The 19446-nt window shown below is 38.1% G+C and overlaps 1 protein-coding gene across 12 annotated transcripts in view; it reads right to left on the minus strand.

Moving 5' to 3' along the window:
* sgip1a (SH3GL interacting endocytic adaptor 1a) overlaps window positions 1–19446 on the minus strand; it is a 101924-nt gene that overhangs the window by 22395 nt on the left and 60083 nt on the right. For 7 of the 12 annotated variants that reach the window (XM_036140913.1, XM_036140918.1, XM_036140915.1 and 4 more), the window contains 13 exons: window positions 15875–15938; window positions 15510–15534; window positions 15360–15380; window positions 14831–14893; window positions 13739–13802; window positions 12989–13167; window positions 10698–10706; window positions 8027–8038; window positions 5801–5822; window positions 5599–5683; window positions 2943–3028; window positions 749–829; window positions 141–215 (listed from right to left, as the gene is read on the minus strand). In XM_036140913.1, coding sequence (XP_035996806.1) covers window positions 141–215; window positions 749–829; window positions 2943–3028; window positions 5599–5683; window positions 5801–5822; window positions 8027–8038; window positions 10698–10706; window positions 12989–13167; window positions 13739–13802; window positions 14831–14893; window positions 15360–15380; window positions 15510–15534; window positions 15875–15938 — 786 coding nt within the window. The remainder of the gene's footprint in view (window positions 1–140; window positions 216–748; window positions 830–2942; window positions 3029–5598; window positions 5684–5800; window positions 5823–8026; window positions 8039–10697; window positions 10707–12988; window positions 13168–13738; window positions 13803–14830; window positions 14894–15359; window positions 15381–15509; window positions 15535–15874; window positions 15939–19446) is intronic. The other 5 variants (XM_036140921.1, XM_036140917.1, XM_036140914.1 and 2 more) reach the window with 4 other exon arrangements.

The raw sequence follows: 19446 nt of genomic DNA on the forward strand, positions 1-19446 counted from the left end.
TCTATAAAAATGTCTAATGGACTGAATTAATGCCCGTTTGTTGCAGAGGAGTTCAGTCGTTTCATGCGAGGCAGAGAGTTTAAGGTAAATTGGGACTGGATATGCTAATCATTCAAAGGCGATTTAGTGGGAAGTCTCACCAGCATCATCTACAGAGGGTGCTTCGGTTGCTGGGGGGGAGGTTGGAACATTCTTAGGTGGAAGGGGAGGGGGAGCTGAAAACAAAAAGAGTTAAATAATGAACAGATTTTAGATTTATATTCCTGTAGCGTTAGGTGAGCCGAATGGGATGCACTTTTCTGGAACAAATCCAAAATAAGAGCAACAAAGAGATTAGCTTGAAACCACACTAAAAGCTGAATATTTGTTTTTTTAACATACGTGTCAAAAAGACATCAATACTTTTGATGAAGGAACAACGAAACCATCCACCATGCATCACAGAACCTTACAATGAAGTCACCACCATGCCGCGTGCAAGGGTAGGGCAGCAAAGGAGGAAGGGGTCGGTGCAAAATGAGCACAGCACCTTTACAGTAAAATATATATAAACCAACAATAAAGGCTGTGCTTGTGTGATGGATGATGAAATGAAACAGGCAACAACTCTTTGTTTGGTGGGGCATGGAGAGGATCATGGGCCGCGTGGCTGTTTGATCAGGAGTGTTTGCAGGGTCGGTTTGTTAGTCAGGCGATGAGGGAGTTCACAGGGCGAGCTGGTGGCACAGCGTGGGATAATGAAACTTACTTCCTGTGGGGAAGGACCTCGTTAAAGAGGATTCAGGCTCTGAGAGAGAAGTCCCCCACACATCGGGCTCAGAAAGAACCACTAAGGTTAGGAGGGGACACAGAAGGTCAAGGGAAGGAAATTAGTCGTACATTACTTAAAGGGTTTATCCTTCTGTTTAAATATATACTTTGTGGGAAACAATCATAGATCAGCTTGTAATTGATTAGCAGTCTGGAAGCGTCAGGTGGCTGGAAGGAAAAAAAAGATGAGGTAGTGAAATACACCAGGAACCAACCGCGTAATAAAAAGTCATATACTGGAGCAAAACATCATCTCCATGCCTGAACGGGTTTCCTTCCAAGGGTTTACGCGTACCGCATGTTTCTATACCTGTGTAATCCAGTGGGCAAGCACATTTCATAAAATTAGAATATCAAGTTCAATATTTCTTCTGACTCGTTTCAGAAAGTGAAACTTGCGTATCATCTAAACTAAAATAGATTTGTTAAAAAGTGAAATATTTCAAGCCTCCATTTCTGGTAATGGTGATGACCATAGCTCACAGTTTATGAAAACCTCAAATTTACTGTCTTAGAAAATTAGTATATTACATTAGATCAATAAAAAGTTATATTTTAAACTGAAATGTCAGGGTTTCTGAAAAGTATGTTCGTTTGTGTGCTCGCAACACTTGGTTGGGCCTCCTTTTTGCATGATTTGCTGCATCAATGCGACGTGACAAGGAGGCATTGAGCCTGTGGTTCTGCTGAGGGGGAAATGAAAGCCCAGGTTGCTTTGATAGCGGCCTTCAGGTCATCTGCACTGTTGGGTCTGGTGTCCTTCCTCTTGATAATACTAACAGATCCTCGATGGGGTTCAGGTCAGACCAGTTAGTTGGCCAATCAGGCGAAGTACAATCATGGACACTGAATGAGCCTATGGTATTTCTGGCAGAGTGAGCAGGTACCAAGTCCTGCTGGAAAATGAATTGAGCATCTCTGTAAAGTTTGTCAGTGGAAGGAAGCTTGAAGCACTCGAAACATCCGGGCAGATGACTACATTGACTGTGCACTTCAGAAAGCTAAAATGGACTAACACCAGCAGATGACCCCATCATCATCACAGACGGTGGAAACTATACACTGGACTTCAAGTGACGTGGATTCTGTAGCTTTTTTCTTCCAGACTAGGGGACCTTGTCTTTCAAATGACCAATCTGAACAGAGGACCTTGAACCACGGAGCAACAGTGCAGTCCAGATAATATGTGTCTGATATATTTAGTAGAAGGTTGGCTTGACACAAGAAATGCTCCGTTTTTCCATGAACATGCTAAGACACAGCACTCCAAACAACATACTTTTTTCTTTTTCTTTTCTTTTTTTAAGCAACGACCTTTTGTGGCTTCCCCTCCTTGTGAAGGGTGTCGATGACTGTCTTCTGAACATCTGTCCAGTCAGCAGTCTACCCCACGATTGTGTCGCCTACAGACCCAGAGTGACAGACCGTTTAAACGCTCAGGAAAACCTTTGCATGTGTTTTGCGTTAATTAGCCCTGACTTTCCATTATTTAGTTGTTTTCTTCACAATGTTCTAAATTCCTGAGACACTCAATTATAGGTTTTCATTAACTCTATGATGTAATCATCAAAATCATAAGAAAAAAAGGCTTAGAATATTTCACTTTCATGAAGTTTTACAAGATATGGGTTTCATTTCTGAAATGAGTGACATGAAATATTAATTTCACAATATAATTATTATTTCTTTCCAGATATACCTGTATAATAATGTTTTAAATCTACTTTGGTTCATCACGCCCTGAGATGGAGCTTATGTAACAGCAAAAAAACGCTTCTTACAGCCTGCATCAGAAAAAGCCACTGGGCTGAATGTGAGCTGGTAGGAATACGCACACACGAGCACAACCTCAGCGGGGCCATCTTCAACTTTGACCTTAGCAAAGACACACTAAACTGGATTCACAACTGCACTGTCAGTCCGACAGAATAATAATTACGTAAAGAGATAAGAGGAAGGAGAAGAGAAAGGAAGGAAGAGAGAATGTGTTGTGACAGCCAAGGCTCAGCTGACAGCACAGGTGAGGCAGGAGTGTTTTCAGAAAGCCTCTGTGAATCAATCTGGACAAACATATTGACACATTTAGAGCAGAAAAAAGGCACGACGTGTAAAAGGAAGGAGAGAGCAGTTACCTTCAGTTTTCTGTTCTCCGAAGGCTGTTTCCAAAGGAGGCCCAAATAAGCCCGTCGTGTCTTCGGGGACTGGTGTCTGCTGATTGCTGCGGCAGCAACAGAGAGCGAGTTAGAGAAGAAAGCGGCTGTCATTTCACCAACCAGTCAGTTAACACATTTAAGCATATACAGCTTTAGTATGAAGTCATTAAAAAAAGCTAAAACAAGTCATCAAATCATCTAAACAAGATCAAATATTCAACAGATTATTTTAATATCATGTAACGTACGATAATTTTGTTTAGATTTAACTCATTATTTTATTTATTTGTTTTTTTGTTTATTTCTATAAAGCGGAAAATATTCAAATCATTCATTTGTGGCAAATACACGACAACAAAAAGAGGCAAAAATGTTGTTTCTTGAAAAAAAAAACATTTTAAATCAGGTTAATCTGAGCTACATTAAGAAAACATCCCTTTTTAAACATGTATTAATTTATTGGAGATTTCATGCTATTGTCTATTTATCTGAAATGTCTGATTTTAATTTGCTTTCAGCTGAAAAGCCAAGAAAACTGATTGGCCGGCTAGCTGCTAAACAGCTATTTATTTTTGTGAGGTATCTCTGTGATTCATGATGACGTCGCCTTAAGGAGTGAAAAGTGCAAGTCAGTGACCTCTGGGGGAAAAATGGCTTCCTTTGGCCTTAACTGTGTACACTTTGCCCATATACGCCACTCTGTAGGAAAGGGAAGCGCTTACATGAAAATAAATCCCCTCTTTAACATGATTAAAATCCGTTCGACAGGTTAAACAAGTGCAATGAGTTTCTGTGTTGGAAGAAAGCTTAAATAGTGGGATATAGTAAGTTAATAAAAAGCAAATGCATGACAATAAACACACGAGGCCGCTCTGAGTAGCAAGACAAAAACCTTCTTTGTTGTTAGAGTCTTAGAGGAGAATAAAACGTAAAATACAAACAGCAACAACTGGACTGCTGTGCTTGACGGAGCCATATGGGGATACAGTGAATAATCTCTGCCTCTATGAGCCGAGAGAGAAGAGACCATGTGACTCATCTGACTCCACATGACTCGACAGACAACACAACAACAAACACTAAAACAACTGGACAACAAAAATCTGACATTCAGGCAAACCGCAGCAGCCCATGCAGCATGATTCACCAACACAGCACTCAATTTACAAAACAGTGTTTGAGCATTGAAGGGTAATATTAGATTTAACCCTCAATGCACACTGCTGTTGAGCACAAAGGCCAGTAAGACAAACAAAAATGTTTTTTTCATTTTGCTTAGTGATTGTTACAAAAATTGGGATGAAAAAAAGTGAGACAGAGTCCTGCAATGAGCTCTTTTATGTTAGAAGAGCAAAGACTAATATCAAAAACACTATCCAGCTCTATTGTGGCTTAATGTGGCATTAAGTTAATAAAAAAAATAAATAAATAAATCTGCAGGAGGCCACGGCACGCTCATGTGGTCACGTTCAGGACAGAGGAGACAGCCGGGATGCAACAGAGGTCTGACAGTGAAAGCATAATTGGTGATGTGTGTTTTGAGCAACAAACATTAAGCTTAAGTGCATGAATTAGTTGGTCCGCCAGGTAATGTGGCTCATGTCTCAGTTAATTTAACCATGACGTCATGCTTTGATGCGCTGGTAGAGAAAACCTACTAGTAGAGGCAAAGGTTCACCTCTTAGCAAAAAAAAGGCCCCAAACATACACCCAGAGCTACCATGGTATATAGCAGAACGTATACCTGCATTAGAAGACAGTCAAAGTCTAAATCTAACAAAATAATCTAGGCTTCAGATTTGATGTTCACATATGCCCTATTTTTCAAATAAGGATGGGTAAAAGTATCCGCCTGGATCCACTGCAAACTAAAATGAAGTCAAACTTTTTTGAAATTAGCGTGTTTTTCCTTGAGTTGAGCAGGTAAATAAGATTATATGGCAATGGAATAAGATTGCTGCACTTAAAATAAGAACAATTCATCTCCATCATCTTATTTCATGTGCAGTATAACTAATTATTTTATTTTTGGGGTAAGAATAATCATTCCATTGGTAAACAGTTTTATTTAGTTTCTCAAATCAAGAAAAAATACACTAATTTCAAGAAGATCTTGCTTACTTTTAGTTCCCTTTTTGAAGTGATGTGCAAAGCTGGCAGAGATATCCCAAAATACTTTGAGCTGTGATTGCAGTGAAGGGTGGTTTTACAAAGCATTGATTCGGCAAGACTGAATAAAAACGCATGGCATACTTTTCAGATCAGTATTTGATAAAATAAATATGAAAAAATTAAAACCATATATCGCTTTCCACCCGCTTCAACACTAATTTGTGTTGGCTGATCGCCTAAAACCATAAAAAAATAAATTAAGTTTGTGAGAAAATGTGAAAAATTGCGACCCGTTTGAGAGGGAAAATATAAACGCTGCTATACAGGAACCTCCTTTTACAACTGTTTTGATAAATGCTTTAAAGCTCATTTGCAAGGCACCTTAGAAAAACTATTCCACAGCATGATTAGCAATTTAGCTTTTCATGTAGGTTAAAAAAATGTAACGTCAGTTGTCTTATAATGACAGGGTCTTTAAAATTTCACAAATAAGGGGCATAAAAATAAAAAGCGAGCTCCATACCTGGGTGGTTGTGGCGCTGGAGCATGTGTGGGGGCCACAGCAGGGGCAGCGGGAACGACACGCCTCGGTCTAGCAATTTCCTCACCTGGGAGAACGAGGAAATGATAATTATTCACCCCATATAAGTGCTACATTACTTTTCTCTAGTGCTCTATTAAAAAAATACAAGTCTGGGCTGAAAGGCAGCAAGAGTGCAACTTACTAGATGTGTTCCTTTTCAAACCCTATCACACGGGAGAAAAAAGAAAAAACAGTAAAGTATAAAAATCCGAACAAGACAAGGCACAAAGTAGCACAAAGTAGCACGTTACATTTTCCCTCCATGTTCAAGAGGCAAATACATTAAAACATTTCTAATGTTACAGATCTGAACTTCTTTTCTATTTTTTATTTTGACTTTTCAGGAGTGAAACCCATAAAAGAAATGTCACCTTTAGGCTTATTTCAAGGGTAGCTGGTAATAATTTATGGACTTCTACCAACTTTTACATGTATTCAGGCTACAGGTAAAGATGAGCCTTCAAAAAAATGTTTTGCCTCCTGCAGAAGCAAAATCACACGCTGAAAATCTTTGAGAAAATCAACCTTAAGTTTGGGTAGATTTATTCAGTGTGGAAAAATACTTATGTTAAAAAAATGGTTTTCCACAAAATCATTAGTATTAACTTATTAGCACTTCTCGCATAGCCAATAAAATAAATGTAACAAAATCAGTTTTTAAAGTACCCCCATTTTATAAGTGATTAGACGGTTCAGGGAAGTTCCACTGATGGTTTAGTGGTCTCTTGGAGTATAAATATGACCAGGTGCAGAAACACATTTCTCGTCACTGGCTCGTGGGCTGGAAGAGAATCTAAGTTTATCTTGGCACCTAAGATAAAAAAAAAAAAAAAAACTATCTGCAGCAAGGGGTGGCATCTTGGGCACCCAAGAGTCCATAACAACCATTATATATAGAAGCCAATCGGGTGTTTAGAAAGCATGATGAGGAAAGTAAATGTCCCCTCAAGTAGAGAGGAAGGACATTACAATAACACTGTAATGTGATATTGTGCAGTCCCAGAATGGAGCTTGTTCAACAATACTAAGGTTTTAAAATGAACCTTTCAACAAGAGACGCGTGGAAACAAAGAATGAAAAGCAACTGATGCCTACTGTTAAGTATGGCTGAGGATTTGAGATGCTTATAGGGCATTTCTCTTCCAAAGATAATGGGAACCTTGTTAGAGTGCATTGCTTCATTAACTCTTTGAAATACACACACATTTTAAGTAACTTTAATAGCATCTAGTGTCCCAACACTAAATCAACCTTCTTCAAAAGGTCCTTAATCTTAAATACCCCCAAAAAACATGTGGAGTGAGCTAAAGAGCACTCTAGACAACCTAAATATAGTTTACAATAAAGTAGGATTAGTGAGTTTAGGAAAATCAATTAATTCCTAGCGTTTTTTTATCCACTAAATAACTGTGTTTTAGTGTAAGAGTAGGTTACTACAATAGAAATATATATTTATTTAAAGAATTGTTCCATGTGTTTTTAGCATTGATATTAAACTGAGAGGCAACCTGACATATAACCACCATTTAACCACCTTAAGTGTGACCAGCACCACTTTGCATGTGCATTTAGTAAAGCCGAGCATACACTGTACGATATTTTCAATCGTTGTACTCAGGTACAGCTCAAACTGTACGACGAAACAGCAGGGTTTTAAAAGTTCAATGCTCACGATATCTGTTCCTAAGAGAGATGGCGCTTGTCGGACTCGTCCATTCAGAAGCCAAATGTAAACAGTAGAAGAAGAAAAAGACGGACAGTGCAAAAATAATCGTACAGTGTATGCCCAGCTTAAGGCTAACTCCTATTAAATCCGAAGAAAAAAGTCTTGCATAACCAGAAGTGAAAGCCAGGGATTATCATCAAAGATCTAAAAAGTTAAAAAGCCTTAATGATTATCTTTTTAAAGGTGTGGGAAGCAGCTTGTGACAGCACAAAAAGTGTGAGACTGGCAAAGCCGGTGAGAAAAATCTAAGGGTCTTAAACTTGGGTGGCAGAGTGCCAACCGAGACGGTACTGTTTTTCCTACTGTGATCCCAACAGATGCATGAATTCATGGTGGAGAGGACGCCATGACCGAAGAAAGGCCAGGGGCATGTGAGAGGGGAGTGTGAAAGGAGGGGAAGAGACATGAGCAGATGAAGAGACACGATGGGAAGAGACTGGAGGAAGACATCAAAGAGCCAGCTGTCAAAGGTGCAAATTTTCACCAAGCAGACAGAAAAAAAAAAATACAGCCAGTCAAGATTAAAACACCGCTAGACTAACATCTGAAGCTTTAGAAACATTTAAAAGAAATGCTTCTATTTATTTTTAGCAGAAAAAAAAATATCAACCCCCCAGTTAGATGGATAGAGAGGACACTTACCGGGCTACGTCTCTGTGACCAGCATAAAGGAAGAGAGAAGAGATACCTGATCAGAGAGACAAATCAGTAAAGAGGACAGCATGTGCATCAGAAGAAGACTGTTTGGCCAGGCTGGTTGTCATTTTTTTCATATAAAACATTCATTTTGTGTTTAATTTAGCCAAACATCTTCAAACATTTTGTCTTTTTTTAGTCAAGATTGCCGAGGATGATTTATTGAAACGGATATGTATGCTTGTGCTTGGAGCTTTGGTGGCGAGATGAAAATGTGTTTGTCAGCCTGCTGCGACTGGACAAAAGCCAAAACATCTTGTAAAGCGACCTCGTTAATTCTGTTTCTTCCAACCCTGCATCCTCATCAGTCTGCTGTTAAAACTAAAAACTCGGCCCCCTAATCCCTGTGAGGTTCCTTTCGTTTCCCTGCGAATCCTTCCATCTGCCCTCTTGCAGGCTTTAATTTCCACTGAAATCACTCCATCCGCTCACATCAGACCAACCTCGCAGCCACTGTCTCTCCCTCCATCCCCTCGCTCCTTTGCTTGCCCCGGTTGGTCAGTGAGCCGTGAGTGATTAAAGTGATGTAACAGAGGGTGGGACATGCTGGTGGTGGGAATTCTTTTAATTGGATAGAGCGGTGAGGGACAGAGCTCAGTGAAGGCTGACCTAGCCAATGGCTGCAGCTCTGCTGAATGTAAACAGGAAGAACATCCAAGCTGCAGACGTTTCGTGACTCAAAGCAAAATCCAGTGGGAAGTTTAGGAATCAGTATTGGCACGTATGAAAAAAATTTATACAAATTTTCAAAACGTTTTTAAATGCTTTATTATTTTTGATATTTGTACAGGAGTAAAGAAATTATATTACAGTGGGAAGAGTAGTCGTCTTGTAATTAGAAACCTGAAGGATCAATTCCAGCTTCCTCCTGCTACATGTTGATGTGCCCCTGGGCAAGGTGCTAAACCCCAAGTTGCCTACCGATCTGCGTATCGGTGTATGCATGTGTAAGCATTTGAGAGTGCAACTGGGTGAATGTGGCTCTAGTATGAAGAGCTTTGAGTGGTCAGTGTGACTATAAAAGCGCTGTATAAATTCAATTCATTTATCATTTTAAAAGTTGTAAAATATAAAAAATGTTGAAAAACAAAAAAGTTTACTTATCTTTAGAATAATTCCATGTACAAACAGATTTTTCCTCCATTCCCTTTGTTGTATAACAGATTTGAAATGAATAAAAGGCATTTTGAGAAGCCGTCCTAACACTAAAATTTCCAGTACGACCTGTTCCTCATCTCTTTTACAATGTGTGATCTCAGTATTTAAACGGAGAACCAGGAGACTAAAGGCTCTGCAACCCATTAAAATCTAATTTGAGATGTAGCTTTGTCAGCAGAAGGACACCTTAAAACACTCTTGCAGTGTATGTACCAGAGAAGCAACACTTTGACGTGGTGTGGAATTGCTAAACAAGTACAATGGATCTCACAAGTCTACATACCTCTGTTAAAAAGGGAGAGTTTTGTGACGTATAAGATGTAAGCTTGATCAAGCATAAAATGTTTAATCTTTAATGTGACATGTAACCCGTGTATCTCAACAGAAAAGCAAACAAATCAGTTAGAGGGGAAAATGTAAAAACGAAACAAGGTGAGATAATTTGGTTGTATAAGGGAGAACAGCCCTAAGCTAATGAATAAATGGAGAACCTTTTGACTTAATTTCAGATATTATTCTTGGTAGGAATCTAGCAGGGACAGTTTATTTATAAAACACTTCTCAGTAATGAGACAATTTTTTTTTTGTCTGCCAAACATGTCTTTTGGAATTGTGATTCAAAGGTGAACTTTGGTTTCAACAGACTATACAATTTTTGTTGGTTTTAAGGAATTTAGCCAGGCCTGGATGCTTTCTTAAAAAAACAAAACAATGATTCTACCTTGCAACATTACTCCTTAGGGCAAAAATAAGAAGAATACAGCACACTGTTGCATATAGAAGACCTTTACTTGCCAAAAATTATTGCAGCTCCTTACAGCACTTGGCAGCCTCCTTTATAATGTTATTTAGATTTTTTTAGTATCCTTGTCCTGACTGTTATCTTTGTGCAAAAGTCTGGACCATCTCCAACTTTTGTAAACCCTCTGCAAACTATGGTTTTAACTAAAAGGGGTAACTAAGCAAACCAGGAATGTCCAACTTTGGCAGCCTAACTATATATTACGTTGATTATACTGACTATAACTGATGGGAGATAAGAAATAAAGATGACTGAATGCTAAAATTAATTACAAATGTGCTTCAACAAAGGACTGGTCTAATCATATGCACAATATTATTTTTCATACATCCCGATAAATTTATTTTACATTTTTTCAGTTGTTCACTGCTCACAATATCTGTAAATTTTTTCAGTTGTAACCTGAAACTAGATCTTATCTTAGGCACCATCTTTGGGGACTTTGGGGATTTACTTAATCTGCTTTAGACTCAAATACAAGGCTAGCAAATACGAGTTACCTCATGATGATTTAATACTTAGCCCAAAATCTAGTTCACTTATTAGCAACGACACAGACATGAAACATGCACTTATAAGTAGGAAGTATTCCGAGTGGTAAAAGAGCACATAGTTAGGAAGAGCACATAAAACACAAAGATAAAAGCAGAGTCTTACCGGACTCCTCTACAGAGGGTTAGGTTCATTTTAGGCAGCAAAGCAAAAATAATCAAAGGAAGAGAAAAAGGTAACAAAATGGTTAGAAGGCTGGGGGGGTGATATAAACAAGGGCAAAGCAGACACGGAAATGTATCTTCCTTTAACGCAGTCGTAAACAGACATTTGAAGTCAGCTCTCTCAGGACAACTAGGGAAGATGTCGAGCGGAAATTTGTGTGAAGCTTTTGTGTGAAATAAGCTGTTGGTATCCATCATCACTGCTTCATCACAAACACAGTTGTCCTGACGCTCACATTTGTCACGATCTGGGATCAGAAGAATATCAAGGCATCACCCATGCAATTAAAAATCTTCCAGTGGACTAAAGGAAGAGTTTTGATATGTAGATCTAGTAAACACTAGATCTACATATCAAAACTCTTCCTCTTCCCAGTTCACACAAACTACTGTTCTGTTGACATAGCCTACAGATTAGGACTTAAAGTTCTTCTAGGTAGTCCCCATTTATGCCTTAAATAAGACTTCCCAAAAGTTATTTATTTATTGTTAAACTTAAAACAAAGTGCATCAAAGTCCATGATGGGTAATGGATTTATGACTGAAAATGGTGTTAGTTTAGTTTTAATACATGTAATGAGCAGAAAACAAAACAAATACAGATTTTTCAGCATTTGACCTGCTGATCACCAATTAGAGTCTATCGAGGGAAAATTGGCAGAAAATTGGCCAATTGATTGGAGCGTTTCAAGTACATATGGAAATGAGTAGAACAAACTTGCCACACTATAATCCACACTTTTGAAATTAATAATTCATAATTTACATGCAAATACAGATGCCCTCACAAACACTAAATCACATGTGAAATTATTTTTCTGTCCAGCAACACACACAGATATTAAAAGCTGGACAAAATGCTCTAATTAATAGTTACTGAGATAACGTTTTGTTCCGAAGGCTTTCACACACCACCCAACCAATAATAGCACGAAAAGACCTTCACACCTAGTAAGTTTGACAAAGGCAATGGGTGAACCCACTGAAGCTGGATTAAATTATTGAGGACAGAAGCTCAAATGACCACAAGTAATATCCCTGTACAGCAGACTGAAACACAAGTTCATTGTGCCCACTTTCCTATCTGAATAATTTAAGGCAGACACCTAAGCTAACTGTCCCGACTGGGGAAACACAGGATCCAAGACTTGCAGTCCAATAGGCAGAAAAAAAGCTGACGGCAGCTTGAGGAACCCCGGTGCTAACTGCAGGCCGTCTGATGGGCATTTGCCTGCATGGTCACATGGGATTCATAAGTTTACACGAGGAGTTAACGTTGTGCTACTTAGCAGCTATAAACTAGTGGTTTAAGTTGTGGAATTTCTAAATTATGTTAAAGGACTTTCAAGTAACAAGAAAAAGATGTCAAAAGAGTATAACAGCCAAACATGTTAGCAACATGAATTTAAAGATTTTATAGAAATCTGACACAGTCTACACAGCTTTCAGTCCAGTATTTGAAATATTCTGAAATATTGTGACAGTTGACATGCATACAAAAATTATAATTAAAGTAAACTGTGGAGTTGGTATACATTGTTTAAAAATATGTCAATGCTGAACAAAAACCTCTGCAAAGATCACAATGTGTCAGTAGGAAAGGAAAGATAATGACATCTACATACAGGTGCCTCTCAATAAAGTAAATAATATTGAACAATTTATATTAATTTAATTAATTTCACCCAAAGGGACAAATATAAAGCCTTTATTTCTCATAATTTAGATGGTATTAGACCAATAAGACAGTATATCTAATGCAGTAATAGCATCTTATGTTCTAGGCAATAATGGGAAAGACTGCTGATCTGACAGTTTTCCAGCAGATAGTCACTGACACCCTGCAAAAGCATCACTAGCTCCTCACAGAATGCAGTTTTCAAGCACAGTACAGAAAAGTCGGGTGAAAGTAAATGTTTTAAATGTTTGTTTTTTCTCAGAATGACACTTAAAAATATCTCTCTGCATATCTTGAATAGATGAGAGTTTTATATTTTGAATGGAGTAGATTAATCAAATGAACTTTTTAATTAGGTTCTAATTTACTGAGACGCACTTGTACAAGCATCTGTGCACATACAAAAAAACATCCAGCTCCACATTTTAAAGATCAGGTGAAGAAAAAGCAGCAAGTGTGATCGGTGCATACATGTGACATTGACCTAAACATCATAAACCAAGTCTGCTAATGAAGGCCAGCAGAAGGAGGACATAGCCGTCGGGGTTACTCACCATGGGAGACGGGGACAGGGCTATGTTGCCTATGGAGACTCTGAGCTCATCGACCGAGGGAGCCGCTATGACACAATCAGCCGGCAGCGGCTTGATTTTGATTTTGAACTTCTTCTTGTGGTCCTCCTCCTCCTCACTCTCGTCAGAAGAGAAGAAGTGGGGCTTTTTGGTAGGTGAGGGTACAAAGTCAAGGAAAAAGTCCAAACGTAAAATCATCTCGCTAATTTGGCATCATGTTTTTAATTTGAACCCTTTAACACAGTATCTCGTTTCTCAAAATCTGTAAAGGCCTACACATTTTCTGTAGAACAAATCATGTCTACTGTTGAATGAAATGTCTGCTCTTAATTAAATGTTTTCTTTTTGCGTTTGGAAACAATTACCCTTTTATTCGCTGTGTTGTTGTCTAACAAGATGATGGAAATCAACAATAAAAAGAAAGAAACAACTAATCTAGACGTGCCAGTTAATGAGTGTGATACTTCCACTCTTCACAGAAAGGTTAAGAGGCTTTCACAGGAAATTCACTTAACATTCAATACAAAGACTAATTACTCTGACACTGTTATACACTATCTCTTAATGATCTTGATTAGAATTTTGTTGATAGAATATTTAATAGTTAAATTCCTTCATCATGAGTGCACATTAAGAAGAACATTCTCTGAATACAAAACAGCTGATCTTTTTAAAGTGATTTCAGAGCATCCTTTCAATTACCACCAATGATAAAGTTTAGCTGAAGGATATCTCCTTCCTCGGACTCCTCTTCAGGCCTGATACTGTAGCCCTCGTCGTCCACCTCAGGAGAGTTCTGAAACACAGCGACTCTAAATCAGTACAAACCTTTAAATAGGGGTACAGTCTCACTGTCCGGGTCTAAATATGCTAACTGGACCTGCGTTATTGTATGGAGAGATTTCCAGTTGTAACAAATGCTGTTCATTAAAGCGTAACTGTAAACTGACAAAGTCATGACTGTCAGTGGGTCAGGTCAGAGCAGAGTGTTGCGTGATGCAGCACAGCGCAGCTCAAACGGAGCGCTAATGCTAGCTTAGCATGTAGCACCGTTCATCATTTTGTTTTTCTTGTCTGTCTGCTTGGGAAAGTTCCTCCAAACAACGCTTCTGTGTTTATCGTGTCTGTAAAGAGGGCCACGTGTTTCTCTTTGGCTGTTCTCCGCATGCTAGCAGACTTATAAATGTCCAGCAGCAGCTCATTATTTGGGTCAGGTGTGCGTCTGCGGCAGCAGAGAGGAGACGGGAGTGTCTCTGTGCGGTGCTGCCATTAGAAGCAGGATTCTTTGGGCAGATGTGAATTGGTCAGTTGTTATAGATTATTCAAATCTTTATTTTTGAATGAATAATTTTTTTAATACCAATTATATCAAAATGTTGATTATTTTGACAACCCTGCTATATACCATTTTTGGTATCACTTTTACTGATGTGTGTGTGTGTGTGTGTGTGGGGGGGGGAAACCCTGATGTTGCAAATAGGCATTGGCCGGTTACCAGAGTCAAGGAACAGCCAGGTGCTAAAACTTTCTGTTGTAATAATGCAGCATTGTTCTTCCCTCATCTGTTCCTGCACACTGCCAGTCAGCTTTCTGAAAGAGGGCTATTACACTTTCTCACTGTTTACAAGAAAGCCAAATTTGTCTGGTTGGAAATATTTCCATTTTAGAAAAACACAGGCAGTCATGGGCTGGAAACTAAAGGACCGCCCCCCGTCCCTCTTACCAAGATGCCTCTGTTTTAAAACTATAGTGAAACTCCTAAATATGAAAAAGAGTTGGCGCAGAAGAAGCAAAGCGCTACTTAAAACAACTAACTTTACTTACATATCTCTCCCAGTCGATATCTTCATAGAAGCCATTCGGGGCTCCGTTTGTCTTCTTCTGAGACTGAGAAGACAGAAGCTGTTTGATTAAAATCCCTCCAGACACTAAAGAAAGAGTGAGTTATGTAAGGCTCCACTACTTCTATTGCAACCTACAGCTAAGCGGGATTCTTGTTGAATTGGATATTTTTCTCTGGAGCTATGAATTCTCTTTTTTTTTTATTTAAAAAAAACACCTTTTCTTCAAAACAACACTAAAACAAGTATTTAGCATTTTTAAAAGCACCATTTTAAAAGGTTAACCATGATGACAAAATAATTTTACTCAAAAAATTGCACTGAACAATGCATTATTATTTTTGTCTTGTTTTCATCACCTCATGACTGTGACAGTTTATTAAGAAAATAACAGTTTAGCAGGAGACTGATGGATTAAATGAAAACCTACAATATTTTGCACTGATACTAATTTTATGGAGACACAGTGCTACTCTAAAAGCTTGTCTATTCTAGAGGGCTAAGTTCAGTACCGATTCAACCTCTTGGGGTTCCTGGCAAGCAAAGAGAACACATAAAATAAATAATTTATTCCCTGCACACTGGATTACGTTGAAAGACTGTGTGCGTTTGTGCAAAATTCTGATTTACAAATGAATGGGAAAGCATTTGCTGTTACTTACACCGCCGTCTCTGTCTGGAGACCCACTGTGAAACATAAAAGACAAAAAGAAAAAAAACATTAAAGGTTGCTTGTTTTCTTTTTTTAAAAATCAACTGATGTACTAATTAGTCAAGAGAAAATATTTAAAAGGGCTCGTCAGCATTAGTGCTTTCACACATCTTGACAAATATCTCAGGACATCAGCATTTACAGTACGTTAAAAAAAAAAATACTTCCAAAAATGTTTCCTCTTAACATATGAATATGACAAGGCTTTTTTTCCAGTTAATGCAATAATCACAGATCATATTTAACATTCACAGCATTCAGCCTTCCACCTCTGAACAAGGATCAATGCATCGGGAAGCAAAAATTGAGACTTACGTCGAGTCATTGTCCTTCTCTTTCTTCCGTATCCCAAAGGCCTTCCTGGTACGTTTTTTCAATCCTAAAAAAAAATATCACAAAGAGAAACCAAAGGCATGAATAAAAGGTGGCTTCTGTGGGGCGCTTAAAGGGTAGCGTGGGTCAGCTGCACGTCAGGTGGATAAAAGGCGATATTTTCATGGATTATTTATGGACTGGCTGCATCGCTGTGAAGCAAAACGCCGTTGAAACTATAAATGCGTTCACGGTCATCATGGATCGGACGACATCCTTGAAATAATCAAGGAAACCTTTTAGGATGGGAAATTAATTAGGACTGTGCAAATCAATGAGCCAGTGACTGAACCAGGATAGTAATGGAGCATAGATGGAGGAGGCTACAGTAGGTCAGGCAGAAAGTTCAATACGTTACAGTCAACACAACACAAGACTCCAAATGTGCTGATTAACATAATGGATGACGGCAGAAACAGGAAGCAAACTCGGAGGAACTGAACTGAGAGTTTATCGTACTAGAACAGAAACGCCTGCTGAAAGACAAAACAAACAATGATCGAAGTCCACACTCATGCAAGCGCAAAAATGTATTCTGCTTTTAAAAAAAAATACAAAAGTTTCTGTAAACTGCAGGTGCAGCACAGAAAACTATTTGGAAATAGCGTTGGAAAAGAAACCAGCGAAATTAGCACATTTAGCATCGGCCTTGGAGAGCTGTCAATGTCTGTATGGAAAAATTTACTTATCTGAGCTGTCACTGTCTCAATAGCAACACCGTTTCAATAGGTTTTAACAAAACACTTCAATTGTTTTGTTATCTTCAACTTAAAGGATGTCAGGTCGGAGATTGTCTCAACTTTATATCTGCTACCTTTGACAGCACTGAAAAATCCTCCTGAAAAGACCGATCCCAGAAGCTTCCACCCCTTTCTTACCCAGAATAAAAGCCCAGGTGTCCCCCTCCATTCTGTCACGCCCGAGTCCTCTGCTTTCATTCTTCCTCGTCTTTACCTCGCAGCGAACTAACCGTCCAGCCTCTTCCTCATACCACCTACAGAAACAACCTGTACCTCTCTGATGAGGAACTTGATGCTCTTCTAGCTGAAGCATGCGCATACACCTAGATAAGGTGTCCTGCATTTGATCTGTATCTGGCGCTCAAGTTCAACACCGGTGACTCCGTTTCTGGGTTAACGACAGATTTGAAGCAGAAATGCAATTGCCTGAAAATGACAAAATATCCACAGCTGTTTCACCTAAAACTGTTTCATTTGCAGGGTACCAGTCAACTATGTTGTAAGAAAGTAAGGTTATGTTTAAGAAGAGAAGAGAAAAGAAGTCAAATGAATAAGGAAGTAAGAAAGTAGGAATTAATTTGGTCTTTATTTATCTTTACAGGCAAAGTGGACGAGACATAAGGCCATGCAGCATGTATTTAATGATTCAGACACAGAATGGGATTAATATCCATGGACATTAGCTTATACTGTGTTTTGAAAGCAGCCATTCATTCATAAAAGTCAAAGTCTGGCCCTGAGCTCACTACATTTTTTGGTGAAAATTTAAAAAAAGAATTGTTGCAATTCTACTGTTTCTATACACCACAAAGGCCTGCATTTGTCAAGTCCTGAGGATTTGTCAAGTCCTGAAATTACTGAATTTAGAGGTTTTTTTCACATTTGTCATTCTAACGCTGTTACCGGTCTTTATAACACTAGTAATGAACATTTTATAATATTTTACTAACAAAGCAATATTGATTTATTATGATCTGCTTTAACTTTTTTGAAGCCTGACAAATGAGATAATAGTCATAAGATTATAGATTTTAAAAACATAACTGTTTATTGGACGCATTTAACAAAATTCAATTCTATGTCAGAAGAATTACAAAAATGTGTTGTGTATATAGTTAATGCATAAGTTCCTTTTGGTTATCTAACTGAATATAAATGTTATTCCATAGAAAAAACAAAAAACCTGATATAACAATCCCACCCAAAAAAAAAAGAAAAAAAGTGAAGTACAAAGACAAGTACAGCCTTTGATTTCCCCTTTCGGGACTGATATAGTGCAAAGTTTCATAAAAGTCCAGGAGAGTGCATTGGTACACAAAAAAAAATTTAAATTTTCCAAAATTATATCTTCAGGAGTTACAAATTCAAATTAATCGATAAAATCGATTTATTGCTCACTTCTACACTGAAAAATTATATTTGTTTGTTACAAAGGTTAAAATTAAAGCCATTAGATCATGTTACATGTATCAGTTTTACATGTTACATGTATTAGTTTTAAATACTGTGATACCAGTTTATAATACCACAACAAATTCATATGAGCCATTCCTAGTTGCAAGTACAAATGTATCTAAAAGCACACATCAATCAAGTCAAGTTTATGGTCTCAAAGTGTTGCATAAAATCAACTATTATCTTCAAAAACCCACATATAAGTAACCTGACAACAGCCAGCTGTATGTCTCGCTCCGCCTAGCTCCACTCACATACTGGAGCTAGGCGGAGCGAGACATACAGCTGGCTGTTGTCAGGTTAACATATAAGAGCTTTTTGTAATTAAAAATCATTTGGTATGAAATGTAGGGCTTTGCCTTACTCAAATGTTTTATTTTAATTCAAACAGTGAACAACAGTCCTCTGATTAAATGCACTCTTGTTGCAAAACAGCTACTTTATGAAGGTAAAGGAAAAAGAAGAAAATACAGCTAACAAATATGTATAAACATAGAACAGCAATGGACAGAAAGTCCATCAAGATAAATTTGACTTGTTATAATTTTGTTATAATTTTCACCATCCATGTAAACGCTTTTTTTTTTTTTTTTTGCTAAATCAGATTTGCTTCCATCTCTGCCTTTGGCTCGAGCTGTTCAGTACGTTCATTTTTCTTCACTAATTACAGGCCTGGGTCTTGTTTCTAATATGTGCTCAATCGTCAGAACGTAGTGCATTTCTTACTTCAGAGAGTAATTTCTGCCTCATCAATCACCTCTCAGCCACCTTTTAGCTGCTGATTTCCTTCTTCTTTTGGCACTTATGCAGTAAATCCACTTTTGCTCCCAAATACAAACTGACAGAAGAAGAGCTGTACTAAGGAAACAATTTCAATATATTTATAATGTGGATATGGTAGCTATTCAACTCCTTATTAAAACATCTACTATGGATTCTTTAAAAAGGTTTTCCCATTTCCTTTATTGTCTACTTCACATGGATGTTTTTTTTGTGTGAAACAAATTATAGAAGTTATCTAATCTAGCTTTAGGTTTTCACTGCATATATGTCATAAAAGTTGCTGTAACCGAGAAGGAAAAAACAAGTACAGTCTAAGATTAGAGCAACATGCAGCATTTCCTGCATATAAAATACCAAAAACTTTTGACAGGCATGCTTCCAACCCAAAAGGAGGATAAGAAGGCCCTTTAGGGGTTAAATGACAGATAGCAAAGAGCAAGCGGTGCACGCTGTTTAAAGATGTCAACTACTAACAGTTAGAGGTCTATTCTCAAGACACTGTAATTCTAGGAAAACCCAACTGATTTACGGCCAAAC

The sequence above is a fragment of the Fundulus heteroclitus genome, chromosome 9, assembly GCF_011125445.2.
Source record: "Fundulus heteroclitus isolate FHET01 chromosome 9, MU-UCD_Fhet_4.1, whole genome shotgun sequence".
In the NCBI taxonomy this organism is placed as follows: Eukaryota; Metazoa; Chordata; class Actinopteri; order Cyprinodontiformes; family Fundulidae; genus Fundulus; species Fundulus heteroclitus.